Consider the following 16598-nt stretch of genomic DNA (forward strand, 5'->3'; position numbering starts at 1 on the left):
AATGCTTCAAGTATAATTTGAATTTGCAAAATTATCTCCTTCACTATTGAAGAGTTCTGATGGACATAGAAGCTTCATCATTGCACAGTGTTATTTGCCACACATTTGTAAAGCAAATGTGGTATGAAAGGCAGTTTTCATAATGCATGCTGAATGTGTTACCAAGGGGAAGAGATGTGAAAAAAACAAAATTCTCTTTCAAATGGTCACATAATTTTTTTATGAAAGGTAGAGGTTTTTTTCTTTTCTGATTCTGATTGAACAGTCATTGCTTATGGTACCTAAGACTTGTATTAAACTATCTGAAAAAAAAAAGCCCCCTTTAAGTCTAACATATGTCACTGTCAACATGAAGTAAATAAGATTAAACTGAACTATACTGAGACTCTGAATCAGCAGCTTATTTCTTTTGGCTCTGAAGCCTGTAGGATTCTTTGGCAGGCCCTACCCTTCCCTCTGGAGACTAGGGTGTATCTTGCATGTTCAGATCAAAAACTGATTCTTCTGAAAACAATATATGGATTAAAACACTTAGTAAGAAAGATAATAATTTATTCACCTTCAGGTTTTTTGAGGTGGGATTTAGCTAATCAATTAATGCTATTTTCCACTAGTCTGTGTATCTGAAGATGGTTCTAGTTTGGCTGAAGAATAGGTTCACCAGAACAAGAGTTTGGTGCTTGGTGTAATTCTTAAGGACAAGTGAAAGCTGATACCTGACTGATTTGCCATGTTGTGAACCCATAACTTCAACGTGTGTACAATATGTTGGGACAGCAAAGCAGTATCTCATAACTTATTTATGTATCTACACATGCCCATAATTTGATCTAGAAAGGAAGTATCTTGGAGTTGTGGAAAGGTTAAGATTAGCACTATTCTGATAGTAGCAGAAGCCATTTGCTTCATCTTTAAGAGCCTTCCAGTTCCAAAACAAAGGTGGTTTTCTCTTCAGTATGGAAAATAGCAATTAAATTGTTTGATAGATCAATTTGTACCCGGATGATGGGATGTTATTAATCTTACTTGGGACTGTTTCATGGATTACTGCAATGCTATGGTTTCTATTTTAAGTACTTTGGGTTTAGATTCAGTATTGATGAGTTTTTCTATTTGAAAATGAGTATTTTGAAGTGAGACAGAAAAAAACGGTAGTCGGAGAGTGTATGCATCAAATACAGCTTTTCATGACAGGAGTCCAGTGCTGAGTCATTTGAAATGTTTGCAAGTATAATTTCTGTAATGGGATTTTTCTGTAGTGCGTGGCTAGATTTTAAAGCTGGATTGTCTTCACAAATAAACCTATATATAGTGAAGATATGTGTGACATTGTCAGGTTTAGTTAGAGTGAAAATAAATATTTGCAGCTTACTAACAGAATTACTGTTCTTACAATACCATAAGTGGTGGATTTACAGGGAGGCAGGAAACAAGCATGTGAGCTGAGATGGTTGTAGTGTTGTTTACTTAAAACTTACTTTCTGTGCTAGGGGGGTTCAGCTTAATGTTATTCTTCCCTTGTCACCTTTTCTTCTCTCTCAGTTGAGCAGAAATGTGACTTAAGGAAGAATGGGGGAGTTCAAAGACCTTCTTCCTAGCAGAGCTTGTCCTGTGCAAATTGAGGAGTATCCCACTGAAGTCACATTGCTAAGTCCTGTCTTCTAGAAAGACAGATATTGTCACTTAGTTTTCTTGGGACCATAAATGAAATTGAACCAGGAAACTGGAAGATAGTGAATTGTAGATTTGTTAACCCAAAAGCAGTCAAGTCTGGGCCTCCTTCAAGCTTTTGCTGTAGCATTATCATCCTTTGCAAGACATGCATTTGCACATCCGAAGGGAAGAAAATACTGAAGCAAGTGTGGAAAAAGATCCCTGTTGTGCTGTAAAACAGTGTATTCATGATGATTTTGTCTATGGTTAAAACAATTTTAAACAATTCTAAAATTGTTCCTGATTACCCCATTCACAGGCATGAAAATTTGTCTGCTCTTCATTTTAAAAATTCAAGAAGTAGCCATATGCACTCGGGTTTCAGGATGGTTTTTTTATGACAAATAGAGTGGCCAAAAGCATCCTTACTGTTTCTGAACCACAGTAGATCTAGTTATGAAACAAGAGTCCATTATGCTGCTGTGAACAACCTTGCAGAGGAGTCCTCAGCCTGGTGTATTTTTAAGCTTGCAGAGAATAGATGAAGGTGAAAGCAATCTAAAGAATATAATGTGGCATATAGCTGCTACATAGGATGTTCTCTTTGTTTTGTTGCAAAAAAGTACAGCTTGGTAAGGCAGGGTTTAATCTTTTATATAAAACTTCAGATGCTCAAGGCTTGTCTGACCCCCTAAATTAATTAATCACAGTGTGGGCCATCCTTAACTGTTTAAAAACCCAGATGAACCCAAGCAGCGTGCATTCTGTCCATAGCTAGGGTATATTCTCACCTAGAGTAGCAAGCCACTGGTCTGCCTTGGAAAAGTCATGTCATACTTTCCAAGGCTTTAAAAAGTACAAGACAGCTGAAGAAAACCATGAAATTAAAATAAATGTAAATGCAAGAACTTTTGGTTTAGCTGGCCTAAAAGATACTAATTCTGTCAAGCTCTAATATTCTTCTCACATACTGTGAGGCATATGATTATGAAGTTTATGTGGGTGTTTTGATTTTTTTTAATTCTAGATGTATTTACATTTTTAGAACCAATTCATACATTTCCTGTTTGGTAGAGCATATTTTTAGTATCTCTTCATTATGATGATTTCCTGGTAGCCAAGTTTGGATTTATGTGGGAACCTTTTCCCAAGCTGTGTTTCCTGTTGCGTTGGTTGGAAGCTGTTTCTTCCTCCAGGTGCTGCTTTACTAACTGAAATCTTGGCATACACAGGCAGTTATTTTCTGTGGTTTATTCTGATATTTATTTAGGCTCATTCTGTATTTTTTAAGGATCTCAAATAAGCAGTTTGTTTGTTTAGAGGGAATTTCCAACATAAGCCAGCTTGTTGAAACTGTTAATCCAGCAATTTATAATTTCTCTGCACTCGTAAAACCTCTGCTTTTCCTCTTGACTAGATGATTTCTGGGCTGATTAGAGATTTCATATTCCAATGCGATCTATAAAAACAATAGTTAGAAATTATCAAGGAATACATACAGTCATTTTTAATACCTGATTTTAATGAAGAACTATTTTAATTAAAATAGTTTTTACAATCTTAATTGTAGTCAAATACCCATAATGAAAATTCAGGCTTTTGAAGGTTGTCAGACAGTAAGTCTCATTTGGAATTGTCTATATTTTTTCCTACAGAGATGATCTTTCTGTCCTTGAAGTCCAGTGAAATAATGACTTAATGCTCTTGTGAATCCAGACTTAATTTTTTTGATTGTAATTACTTGGCTATACCTTGTTTTCACTCCTATTTGGAAGAAGGACTCTGCACCTAATTCACATATTTTACAATATTTTTTTTTTAAGTTTTGCCAGCAGTCTCTCCCACTTGTCAGCAAAGTATAGTGCAAGTGTGCTCTGGTGAGCTTCCTCCCTCATATTATCAAAGTGTATCCTAAATTCTGTTAAGAATAATTTAAACATTTTTGAGAAAAACTGCATTCTTTGAAGCAGTCCCAGATGTCTTGTCTTACTTTGATATTTTTTTCTTAAAAGAGTATGTAACAAGCAAATTGCAAGTATAAGTTGCTAAGTTATAATGCACTTGAAAAGTTACCTGTCTTCTGTTGTCTGTTTCTAAGCTATTACTGTTCTGATTTTTGAAGACTTTCAGTGGTAAAGTGAATAGCCAGCTTACTAACAGGTTTTGACAGTCTCTTGTGGCTGAATGATGCTGTTACAGTCTGGGTGGATGGGCAACAAGATGGATAAGTAACTGGTTGACTTAAAGGGTAGTGGTTAATGGGTCATACTCCACCTGGGGGCTGGTAACAAGCAGCAGGCAGGTCTTTCCTGCAGGAGGTGGTGGAGCACACTCTCCCTGGGTTTGCAGATGACACCAAACTGGGGAGGTCAGTCAGTAAGGGCAAGGGCAGGGCTGCCATCCAGGGGGCCCTGGAGAGGCTGGAAGAGCAGACTGAGGGGAACCTTGAGAAGTTCAACAGGTAGAAAGGCAAAACCCCATGCCTGGGCAGGAAGAGGCCCTGCAGCAAGACCAGCTGGGGACTGATTAGAGAGCAGCCCTGAGTGAAGGCCCTGGGGGTGCAGTGGGCAGTGAGCTGGGCACAAGACAGCAGCTTGCTGGGCATCAGGGGAGGCCACAGCATCCTGGGCTGTATGCACAGGAACGTGGCCAGGAGATCAAGGGAAAGGATTATCCTCCCCTTTGCAGCATGTCTACATGCTGTGTCCAGTTTTGGGCCCCCCCTGTACAGGAGGAACATCAAAAGCCTGGAGTCAGTTCAATGAGGGGTACTTGAGACTCTTGGTATCTTTAGTGAAAGCAGAAATGCCTTAGAAGAATATTTGCACACATTTGATGGTCTGGTTGCATGAGATTATACAAAAAAAAACAGATGAACTATAGAGGGGATGGAAAAAGGACATTTAGTCTGAGCTCCAGCTTTATTACTCTGTATCTTTCCCTCTTTAGGGAGATTATATAGTTCTTCTGAGAACTATAATAACATCATAAATTAATTGAAGGAATGTAAATCAATTGTATAACAGTATGAAAGCAGCAAAAAACATTTGGGCAACGACATCTTTCACATTATGTGTAAGGGATGTGTTAGTAATCTCAAGAACCAGTGTTTTCAATTGCTGAGGCTTTTTTATAGTCATTATTCTAATTATTTTTTATTTAGCCATATTTATTTAGGAAAGTTATTGTTTATAACTGGAAAATTGTTTACATTCAAGTGTAAAATGGTCATTTAGCTTATTGTTTGGATAGAAGCATTAGCTAATGCGACAGAATTTTAGTTTGTAGCAAGTGTCAATCAGGCATATGAATGATACAAAAAAGGGTCCTTAACACTTAAGGTATATATAAGCTATTATAAGATATATAAAAACTACTGTAATTTGTTCCTTTGAAGTCTGGATTCATGTAGTGTCTAGTTCAAACACTTAAGATAGGGGAGAGAAGTTTTCCAAGAAGTATACAGTTCATTTCTAAACAAAGTATAAAGTCATTAAGAAATTATCTTTCATGTGGTCCTGGCTTTAATAAATCTATCTTGTTATAGGAGTACAGAGTCTGCTTAGGACAGCTTGTGGCTGCAGAAAGGTAGCCAGAAATGTAAACAGAAATGTGAAAACATGGATGTAGTACCGGATAATATTATTATGCTTCTAGTCTTGTCTTGATTTTTAAAGTCTTTGGCCTATTTTTACAGCTAAATAGTGTTGTTTTATTCCCAATAAAAAGGCTGAGAGGGGGAATGCCTATAGGGAAGGTCAGTGCATTAAGGGATACACTCTGGACACTGATTTATATATTTTTTTCATTGACCATTAAGAGCACAGAGTAGTGCTTTTAATGATGGGAATCAGCTGGTACAGTTTTCCAGGTCCTATTAGCTGATACAGGCAGATCCACAGGAGCAGAAGCAGGTGATGACTACAGCTTTTTGTCCTGCTGAGGTGTTTGGAGGAGTCATTGCCTGAAACTTTGTGATAAATCCTCACCTGGCTGGAGGAGGTGAGAGCAGGGCAGCTCCTCGGTAGGGAGGGCAGCACGGCCCCAGAGGCTGTTTCAGGCTGGGGTGACTGACTCCAGGGTGGTAGGACCAACTTCCATGCTCCAGCGTCTGTGAAACAGGTCAAAACGTAGGCAGCTTGTGGGGAGGCACACAAGGGTCAGGAGAGTGCCTGGTCCAGCAGTGTTGGAGAAAATGGAATGTGGCTGGGAGGAGGCAGGCTGGAAGCTGCAGTGTGGCTGGGAGGGGGGTGAGCTGCAGGCTGGCCGTGGGGCTGCTCCCAGGGAGGGGGCTGAAGGCTGTACCTCAGCACCTGAGTTCCCAGTTTTTAAGAAATATTTTGCCTGCTTTTAGTTCTGTTCTCTTGAGAGCCATAGCTGGTCTGGAAGTGAAGTTGCCTTGTATTTGGATTATCATGGCAACTCCTATGTCTGCATCAAGTTGTGAATTAGCATTTTCTGTGTAGTCTGCTTTTTTTTTTGCACACAGTAGTGTGATTGAGAAATAGGTGCAGCTGCTAGTTCAAAGGTACAATTTTATGGTGAAATGAAAAATGCAGTAGCATTTTAAGTGTATCGGGTCTCTGTTTGCATCCTAGGAATAATTCATATGTGGACATGAACAGTATATGATGGTATATGGATGATACTCTTGTCTGTCTTAGAACTCCTTTGGTGCCCTCTCTGTTTAGTGTTTTATAAGCATGTAAAACTACACTTAGGTTATGGAAAACATAATTCTGAATGGCTTTTTAAAAGAAACAATATACCCATTTTTCTGGTGTTTCAGGTTTGACCATTAGCTTCATCTAGCCATCCTTAGCATTTCTGACAACAAACAGGAACACCATATGTGTGAGTTTGGTTTTGCTTAGCCAAGAAAATTATCTTACGCCTGGCAGACTGTGAATTCATGCAGCAAGGTTCTTAATAATAATTCTCAGAAGCTGACTGTGAAGAACAAGCCTATGACAACTCTTCAGCTAATGCATTTTGAGTTTCTTTAGAACGTGTCAGCACAGCAGGCAGCTGTTAGCATTTAGCTTTAGCCAGTGACAATTTCAATAGTTAACAGGACATCTTAGGCAAAATGAAAAAAACAGAGAGTGCAGTGCTAAGAAAAGAAGTTGTATCAGTCTCCTAAGTTTTTTGGATACTGCCTCTGTTCTTGGGTTAAAACTGTCCTGAAAGTACCAACATAGCGTGCAAAACTGTCACAATATATTATGAGAAAGACATGACATTTCTGTTGTCTGTGAGAGCTGCTGGCTTTTTAAATTATAATTAGATAGCATTTCTGCATCATACACAAGGTTATAAATAATTGCTTATCATTCAGGATTGCAGTAAAGGAACCATTTCAAGGAGCATGGAATCTATACACTACAGTTTAATTGATATAAAGGTGTGTTTACTTAAAGGAAAATGCCTTCCCTATTATACACTGATGTTTTACTTATGAAATCTGCTTTAGTAAGCATATTTCAAGTTTATTTACTGATGCTTTAATTAGGTGTGTCCAGTTTTATGGCTCCTCTTGGCAACTATCACAGCTCAGTTGCTTCTGTATATGGTCTGTGACCTTGATGCAGTTAATGGAGTGAATTACTGCTTTCTGATGTTTCTTCCTGATTTCATAAAATGTGTTTTGCATTTGGATAATAATCTCCATAATGGCAAATACTTTTAATTAGTTTCCTTCTTGTAAAATATCATTAACTACATTTTCTCTCAAAGACTGACATGATGCTTGTTCTAGACAACCTTACGCTCTCAGCATTTATCTCTGTGGATGCCATATTCTGGCTGTGTCTGTCTGTTGTGTGGAAGCTTGGAATTTTTTTTTACCCAGCAGTATTTGTTGGAGCTTCCCTTTATGGGCAGAAGAGCTCAGTCCAGCAACTCCTCTCACTGCTGCCCCAATCCATCCCGTCAGCAGCTCAGCTAGAATTTTTTATTTATTTATTTATTTTAAATTGTAATCAGAGGAATCATAAGTCTGGTTTAGAAAAATGGACAAAGGACTCTGACAGGAAGGGTTCTGGTTTACATATTCCTCCTGAAAACCTTTTGTTTCCAAAGCATGCTTTAAGAGTGGTCTGGCTGGTGGTTAGTACTTCAATAGCTACCACATCTTTTTTATTCCACGTGATGTTATTCTTCACTGAACAGCACGATGCTTTTCTTTGTACATCCCCTGGACCCCTGTAGAGCAAACCAGGAGGGAAGGAGTCCTAGTGATGTGCGGTCTAATCCTGCTTTCACTGTAGGAGGAGAGAGGAACTGCTAAGAGACTCAGTGTAGATATGTATACGCAAACTTGGTTGTGTCTGTACAAGCCTTGCTGCTGGGTGTTGTGTTAGTAGTTCGTGGCTTTGGACACTGCTTTTTTGGTGTCGGTATCATCATCTTCTGGCAGCTCTTTGCTGCTGTATGCAGAGAAGACCACGTAGATTGACGTTAATAAGTGTGTAGTGGTGTCATTGCAAATGGTGCTGTTTACCTGCCTCCTGGCCACTCAGGCTGCCCTTACAGCCTCTTTGGGTACGTGCCTGCACCACACATGGGGTATTCTTCACAGTCTTTTTCCAGTGTGTCTGAAGGCTGACAAAGCCAGAATCTGACACACGTGTCCGCACACCCATATGTATGTGTATTTGTATGTTTGTATACATGAGCATACATATATATATATATCTATATATATCTATATATATATATTTTCAGTTAAGAAACTGAGGAAATGTGCTGCAATATTCAAAGTATTCCTTTTTATATATATTTTCAGTTGTATTGTAGTGGAAATGTGCTGCAATATTCAAAGTATTCCTTTTCTGTGTATTAGGTATGCACAGCAGCAGAAGCATCATTATCTGATAGCGCTTTTTTGGCAGAATTCTGAAATTCTGATGGGCAGTGCTTTAGGGTCTTGCTGTTCATACAGTTCAAGAAATCTGTATCTTGCCTCAAGAGTAATAGCTATGACTTCACTTTAATGTGAAGGTCATGCTGCCTAATAAAGTATTCTTATCCTGTCAGTTTTAAAATATAGTTGCAAAGCACAGTAACCCTCTTTTTATAACAGCCTGTGTTAATAGCCTCAAGTGCAGTCTTGTCAGTGTTGAACTGGTTCAGTAGCTTTAAAATTCTGAGTCAGGGGGATGTACATGCAATATTTGATTTGTTTGTTTTATGCTCAGCTGAGCTAGATGCTGAACATGCACAGAAGGTTTTGGATATGGAGCACACCCAGCAGATGAAGCTAAAGGAACGTCAGAAGTTCTTTGAAGAAGCCTTCCAGCAGGACATGGAGCAATACCTTTCTACAGGATACTTGCAGATAACAGAGAGGCGAGGCAAGTTTTAAAATACCTTCTTTGTAATCCTCAAACTCACAGCTGGAGAACATTGTTGAGGGGTCTGTACCAGCAGTGGTTTTAATACTACAGATGAAGAATTGCAGTGTCTAAAATCTTCCTAAGTGGAACTGAAACTTCAGGTAGATAAGCTCCTGAAACTGTGGGTTCCAAGGGAACTAGACACCTTAGAAAATCAGACTCTCTGCTCGTTGTCTGAGAAAATGCAAAGCACTGAAGTGTATCTGGAACAGCACTTCTCTCTGCAGCTGAAGAGTGCATCCATATCTATAAAGATACGGAAGGATGTGGCCACTTCTGTACACTGGAGTTCCAAAGCCTGGGATTGTCACGTGTCAGGAGGTGCCTCAGCAGAATTTTAAAAGTGCAGACAAAAGATCCAATCTTGTATTTCGAAACAATTCCCAGGTGGTGACTATTTCCATTGTCTATGTAACATACAGAGTATGCGATAAGGACGCAGGAGATCAGATTAAACTCTCTCCTTATGAGATTACTCAAATCTGGCATCTCCCAAAGCACAAGAATGGCATTGACTACAGACAGTTCTGTGTGGGAGGTATCTGTCTGTTGGGCCAAAATTTAGGGATTGTAGGACCGAAAAGCAAGCCAGCAGTAGATTACATCACTCATGTAGCAGGGAATAAACGTAGGGGTTCTGTCCCTACTCCGAGACCATTTCTGCTATGATTTGTAATGTCAGAGCAGGGGAATACAATCCAAGGTTTCAGTTTCTCTGCTATGAATGTTTATCTAGAAGATACTCTAGATTGGTTGCTAGGACAGCCACCTGAGAAGTGGGATATGTAATTTAAGTTCCTTAGGTGTAGAAAGGAATCAAGTTTGGATCTCCTAATTTATTTATATATATATAGATAGGCCTCTGAAGCTAAAATTGGGCATTGTCACTGGCTAGTTAGTGCTGGATGCATGGCTCTGTTAGAAGGTTAGAACACCTAACTATCTGAACTTCAGCTTTGCAGAATAATTCACAGTCTTTTTCCAGTGTGTCTGAAGGCTGACAAAGCCAGAATCTGACACACGTGTCCGCACACCCATATGTATGTGTATTTGTATGTTTGTATACATGAGCATACATATATATATATATCTATATATATCTATATATATATATTTTCAGTTGTATTGTAGTGGAAATGTGCTGCAATATTCAAAGTATTCCTTTCTGTGTATTAGGTATGCACAGCAGCAGAAGCATCATTATCTGATAGCGCTTTTTTGGCAGAATTCTGAAATTCTGATGGGCAGTGCTTTAGGGTCTTGCTGTTCATACAGTTCAAGAAATCTGTATCTTGCCTCAAGAGTAATAGGAGCATCATTATCTGATAGCGCTTTTTTGGCAGAATTCTGAAATTCTGATGGGCAGTGCTTTAGGGTCTTGCTGTTCATACAGTTCAAGAAATCTGTATCTTGCCTCAAGAGTAATAGCTATGACTTCACTTTAATGTGAAGGTCATGCTGCCTAATAAAGTATTCTTATCCTGTCAGTTTTAAAATATAGTTGCAAAGCACAGTAACCCTCTTTTTATAACAGCCTGTGTTAATAGCCTCAAGTGCAGTCTTGTCAGTGTTGAACTGGTTCAGTAGCTTTAAAATTCTGAGTCAGGGGGATGTACATGCAATATTTGATTTGTTTGTTTTATGCTCAGCTGAGCTAGATGCTGAACATGCACAGAAGGTTTTGGATATGGAGCACACCCAGCAGATGAAGCTAAAGGAACGTCAGAAGTTCTTTGAAGAAGCCTTCCAGCAGGACATGGAGCAATACCTTTCTACAGGATACTTGCAGATAACAGAGAGGCGAGGCAAGTTTTAAAATACCTTCTTTGTAATCCTCAAACTCACAGCTGGAGAACATTGTTGAGGGGTCTGTACCAGCAGTGGTTTTAATACTACAGATGAAGAATTGCAGTGTCTAAAATCTTCCTAAGTGGAACTGAAACTTCAGGTAGATAAGCTCCTGAAACTGTGGGTTCCAAGGGAACTAGACACCTTAGAAAATCAGACTCTCTGCTCGTTGTCTGAGAAAATGCAAAGCACTGAAGTGTATCTGGAACAGCACTTCTCTCTGCAGCTGAAGAGTGCATCCATATCTATAAAGATACGGAAGGATGTGGCCACTTCTGTACACTGGAGTTCCAAAGCCTGGGATTGTCACGTGTCAGGAGGTGCCTCAGCAGAATTTTAAAAGTGCAGACAAAAGATCCAATCTTGTATTTCGAAACAATTCCCAGGTGGTGACTATTTCCATTGTCTATGTAACATACAGAGTATGCGATAAGGACGCAGGAGATCAGATTAAACTCTCTCCTTATGAGATTACTCAAATCTGGCATCTCCCAAAGCACAAGAATGGCATTGACTACAGACAGTTCTGTGTGGGAGGTATCTGTCTGTTGGGCCAAAATTTAGGGATTGTAGGACCGAAAAGCAAGCCAGCAGTAGATTACATCACTCATGTAGCAGGGAATAAACGTAGGGGTTCTGTCCCTACTCCGAGACCATTTCTGCTATGATTTGTAATGTCAGAGCAGGGGAATACAATCCAAGGTTTCAGTTTCTCTGCTATGAATGTTTATCTAGAAGATACTCTAGATTGGTTGCTAGGACAGCCACCTGAGAAGTGGGATATGTAATTTAAGTTCCTTAGGTGTAGAAAGGAATCAAGTTTGGATCTCCTAATTTATTTATATATATATAGATAGGCCTCTGAAGCTAAAATTGGGCATTGTCACTGGCTAGTTAGTGCTGGATGCATGGCTCTGTTAGAAGGTTAGAACACCTAACTATCTGAACTTCAGCTTTGCAGAATAATGCAGAACCCATCAAATAACTGCTTTTAGGGAAGATTTGATCCTGCAGCTATAGTGTATGGGGGGGTATATCAATAATCAAATTATAGGATTTAATCCCCATTCATATATGAAGGTTTTTAATAGTGCAATTATTGAATTACATTAAATTAACCATTAAATTAATTAAATAAACCATTAAACTGTTTGTTGGGATAATTGATGTTATATATGCAGCAACTGAACCTAAATCTGAGTACCCCTGAACTTACTTGTTCTCTTTGTATGCTTTATTGTTCAAGGAAGAAGATGCTTCCCCAAGTATTTAATTCCCTTGTGAATTGTCGGTATAATATTGACAATAATAAGTCATTTGCTTAAGTAATTAATAATGTGAAATCCCCATGCTGAGTGAAGACATTGGGCAGCAGTCTAGGTTTTGCAGACTACTGTAATTTGTTAGACCAGTTGATTGAGGAGAAAGAACAGCTGCTCTCTGTTAACATTAATCCTTATTTCTGAATGTTCATGTCCCTTTGTGTATTGACATTTAGTGGTTGTGCATTTAAATGTGTTTGTTTTTCTCTAAAAAGCCTTCTAGTCAAGAGAGTTGGAGTGTTACAAAATGGAAAGTTTTGATCTTTGTCCCTAAGCCCCATCCTACCATTTTTCTGACATTGCTCTTGCTATAAATATTGTTGCTAAAAACACTGTTTGACAAAACAGCGATGGATCATAACAAAGACTGCAGAGCACTCTTGGATTGGGGCTGAGGTTGCTGCTGAGCAGCTCCTGTGGGTTGCTCCTTCCCTGTCCAGTTCCACTAGTTCCATTATTACTAATGCAGATGATTGTAGCAGCGATTGAAGCCTTTCTAGGTAAGAACACCATGGGACTGACTGTCAGTTTGCTCACTGCACTGTTTTTACTGCAGAACCTATTGGCAGTATGTCTTCCATGGAGGTGAACGTGGACATGCTGGAACAGATGGACCTCATGGACATGTCTGACCAAGAGGCACTTGATGTCTTCTTAAACTCAGGAGGCGAAGACAATAATATGCTTTCTCCCATGCTGGGTATGATACTAATAATGAGCTAAAGCAATGAATCACTGAAATTATTCTCATCTGTAATGGATGATGTTATCTCACACAACATTATACTTCATGAGGATTGAGTGGTTTTTATTAGTGGTTTACAAAGCATTAACCCTTAGTTGTAATACAGTGTGTTTGCTGCAAAATAACTTGGTATTTCTGGACTGTCTCTTTTTTCATCTGGTTGCTACAGCTTCATGTTGTATTTGCCACAGTAAGTTGCATCTTTCTTGATGTAAAGTTTAGAGAGGACATTTTAACAATAGAAAGTTTGTAGTAGCTAAGTATTTAAGACTGCTTTCTTAGACTTTGTCCAGGATTTGGCTTTTTGAAGTTGTATATTGTTAGAACTTCAGTAGGAGATATTGAGAGATGTGGTTCAGCACAGTAGTTCATATGCATGGATCATAAGAATGTACTGGAAGCTTCTGAATAGTCATTCTGACACTGCAGCTCTTCCACGTAGCCTTCTTACTACTAGTAATGTTAGTTAAATTGGATTTAATTAATCTTAATCTGAAATTTTGTTTACGTGTTCTGAGGAACAAAACCAGATTTAAACTTTGCAAATTGAAGCATGATAAGGCATCTACTTAAAGCAGGGGATTAGTAATGCTGGATACTTTATCCACTAGGGAAGTGTGCTTTCTTAATTAAAAACTTATTTTAGTACTAAAATGCCTTTTCCCAAGAGTCAAAAAAAACTTTTCTTGGGGGTGATGGTGAAGCTCCTTTGAGTGTAATTAGATTTCATTTGAAAATACAGGTTGAAATACTATTATAAAAGTACTTCCAGTGAAGAAGCAGTAGACCTTAAGACCTCTCCTGTATTTTGGGATATAGCAAGAAAAAATGTTAATAATATCCTGGGGTAGTTTTCTTCCTCTCTGTGCAAAGGTGATGATTACCTGCTGTGAACATGAGAAGCTTATGAAAAGTAGTCAGAGCACACTTGACTACTAAAGGTTTTACTGCAAAAATTAATATCAGATGCCTGGTTTTGGGTAGGCATCCAACTTGTGCATTGTGACAGTTGATCACAGAGCAGGCCAGCAATGAGAGAGTCTAGGACTGCTTTCCTTCCCCTTGCTGCATCTTTGGCAGATGTTGGACCAAGAAGCTTTGTGTCTTAGCAACAAATAAGAGTAAGTGGATTATCTCTGTATGGAAGTGTAGAAACTACTTAGTAGATGTGGTTGTTTTCTCCTAGAAAAGCAAAAAAATTAGTGGCCTTAACTGCATTAATGACTTTGTGCAAGTGCTACAGTGTGTATGTGTGGATATATATTTATATTCTATCTGCACATACACTGCGCTATAATGCACTGGTGCTGTGATGTGCTGGCACTGTAACCTTCAGGCAGAGGTTGGACAGGCTTGCAGCAAGACTTAACCCTCCCTCAGCAGTTACCGCTACAGCAGTGGAACAGTCTTGTGCATCTTTTACTGTTGTTCCAGAGGATTCATTTCCCTCTGAATTAGAAGGGATTTTTGTGCTGGCTCTAAGGGCTTTGCACCCTATTATCAAGGCAAAATATGCAATAGTGTTTATTCTCAGAAAAATGAGATGGCTGAAAGGTAACTCATCATTTTGCTGTAGGTGGAGAACTGGGTCAGTCAGGGAAAGGTTTGTTTCACCCTTTTACTGACTACCAGAGAGTACACACAAGTTATTTTCTTAACTGGTAAAAATTGCCATCAGCTCAAGACATTACAATGTAATGTATAGCTCAGTTAATATCCTGACATCTCTGTTCACCTGCTGAGCCACAGCTTGACTTCTGCTGTTGTTCTTTTTCCACCCATAAGGGCCCGACTCCAGCACCTACGTCAGTGAGATAAGTCTTCAGGTTCCAAGCCAGTCTGAGTTACGGCAGAAACTGTCTTCCCTGTCCTCGACCTGCACCGACTCTGCCAGCCAAGATGCAAGTGAAGGAGAGTCTCCAGTTGTTCAGTCTGACGAGGAGGAAGTTCAAGTGGACACTGCTCTTGCTGCTGTAGCTGAAAGAAAGGGCGCGTCAGATGTTAGTGATGAAAGTGACTCTCAAACTATTTGAATCTTAAAACCATATCCTTTAAGAATGACTTCTGAATGAATGAACAAGTGAATGAAGAGCTTGCCTGTGTAACCATTTGCTAACCAAGCATAACAGCCAGACCTTTTTACTTAGTAATACAGCCTTTTTACAAAATTGCCAGTCATGTGGAGGTTGGTTTTTAAAAAAAAAAAAAAAAAGCCTAAAGCACACACACTTTAACAGTAGTCTTGGGGCTGAGGGGAGCAGTAGAACTGTTGTATATACTATGCATTTTTTTTTAGTAATACAGCCTTTTTACAAAATTGCCAGTCATGTGGGGGTTGGTTTTTAAAAAAAAAAAAAAAAGCCTAAAGCACACACACTTTAACAGTAGTCTTGGGGCTGAGGGGAGCAGTAGAACTGTTGTATATACTATGTATAAGAGAATTAAAGGAGAAAGCTACAAGTTGACCACTAACCTTTAAATGGCTGATGGTAAAGACTTAGACTTGATGTGTAACACTGAACCCAAATTGTTCCTTGCATGTTTTCAGCTGCTGCAACTGAAGATTTAGGATCCAAACCAAAATGAAAAGTTATTTTCTACTCTTTACTACCTACTGTCTGCCTACTGCCTTTGTCTATTAATGCAGCAGTGTCTACTCTCTCACACTTCTTATTCAGGACCAACTTAGTTATCATAGGTGTTAAGGAAAAAAAAAAAAAAAGAAACTGAAGAGGAGGAGAGATGTGTATTGAAATGTTACACTCCTCATGGAGCAGATATCTTAGCACTGTATAAACTTACTCCTCTTTTGAGATAAAATAAAGTATTTCTATCCCAACCCTGTCTTTTACTTGATTACCCAAATATTTTATCGATGGCAGTGAACAGAGGAGACTAATTTCACAGTAAGGAAAAAAAATGGTTATTTATACTGAGCACCAGTGTAATTTATATTTCCATGGTAATGTTTGACTACACTGATGCAATCCAGTGATTTAAGGGAGATAAATCTGAATTATATTATAAATTGTGCACATTTTATAAACCTTAGGCCCTATAGTCCTTGTCACCTTACTGCCATTTTTTTCTGCAGTAATTTTTCTCTCTAAACTTGAGGTCTGAACATGTCTAACACCTGTTTCTTGTCAAGTCTCACACTCTGTTTGCAGGGCTCTGCTCTCCTTTGAGAAGGCTCCTGGCTCCTGCTCTTCATGCACAGAGGGAAGGAATGTAATCAGAAACAGCGTAAGTAAAGTAAAAGGACAAGCTGTGATGTAGCTCCTTTCCAAAGACCTGCCCTGGCAAATCTAATGGTTGGGAATGAGGCATCCCCTGCTGCTTGCCAGCTGGGAAGTGGCCAGTTCCCTTAAGGATTCACTTTAACTCCTGTTACCTGACAAAGTGTTTCCTGACCCCTTTCTGGGAAACATCCTTGCAGCTCCCTGCCTACTACTAGATACTATTTAGCAAAGCAGCTATTGAGAAAGAAATTGTTCTTGAAGGAACTTACTTTACTCACTCACTTTCCAGAAGACAGACAAAATGTCCAAAAAGTTTTGTTTTTTTATTAAACCTCGTAGTACAAACCTGGAAAGTAAACAAAAAACTGGCAATAAACAACATGAAGTCTTT

The 16598-nt window shown here is 39.0% G+C and overlaps 1 protein-coding gene across 1 annotated transcript in view; it reads left to right on the top strand.

Annotated features, from left to right (window-relative positions):
• The window catches only part of DTNBP1 (dystrobrevin binding protein 1), a 69500-nt gene extending 54502 nt beyond the window's left edge, over nucleotides 1-14998 (top strand). Inside the window, exons 7-9 of the mRNA XM_010000947.1 lie at nucleotides 8853-9008; nucleotides 12777-12920; nucleotides 14751-14998. Of these exons, the coding sequence (XP_009999249.1) occupies nucleotides 8853-9008; nucleotides 12777-12920; nucleotides 14751-14998 (548 nt within the window). The remainder of the gene's footprint in view (nucleotides 1-8852; nucleotides 9009-12776; nucleotides 12921-14750) is intronic.
• Nucleotides 14999-16598: the final 1600 nt, after the last annotated feature.

This window comes from Chaetura pelagica, unplaced genomic scaffold, assembly GCF_000747805.2.
Source record: "Chaetura pelagica isolate M959 unplaced genomic scaffold, ChaPel_1.0 scaffold104, whole genome shotgun sequence".
Classification (NCBI taxonomy): domain Eukaryota; kingdom Metazoa; phylum Chordata; class Aves; order Apodiformes; family Apodidae; genus Chaetura; species Chaetura pelagica.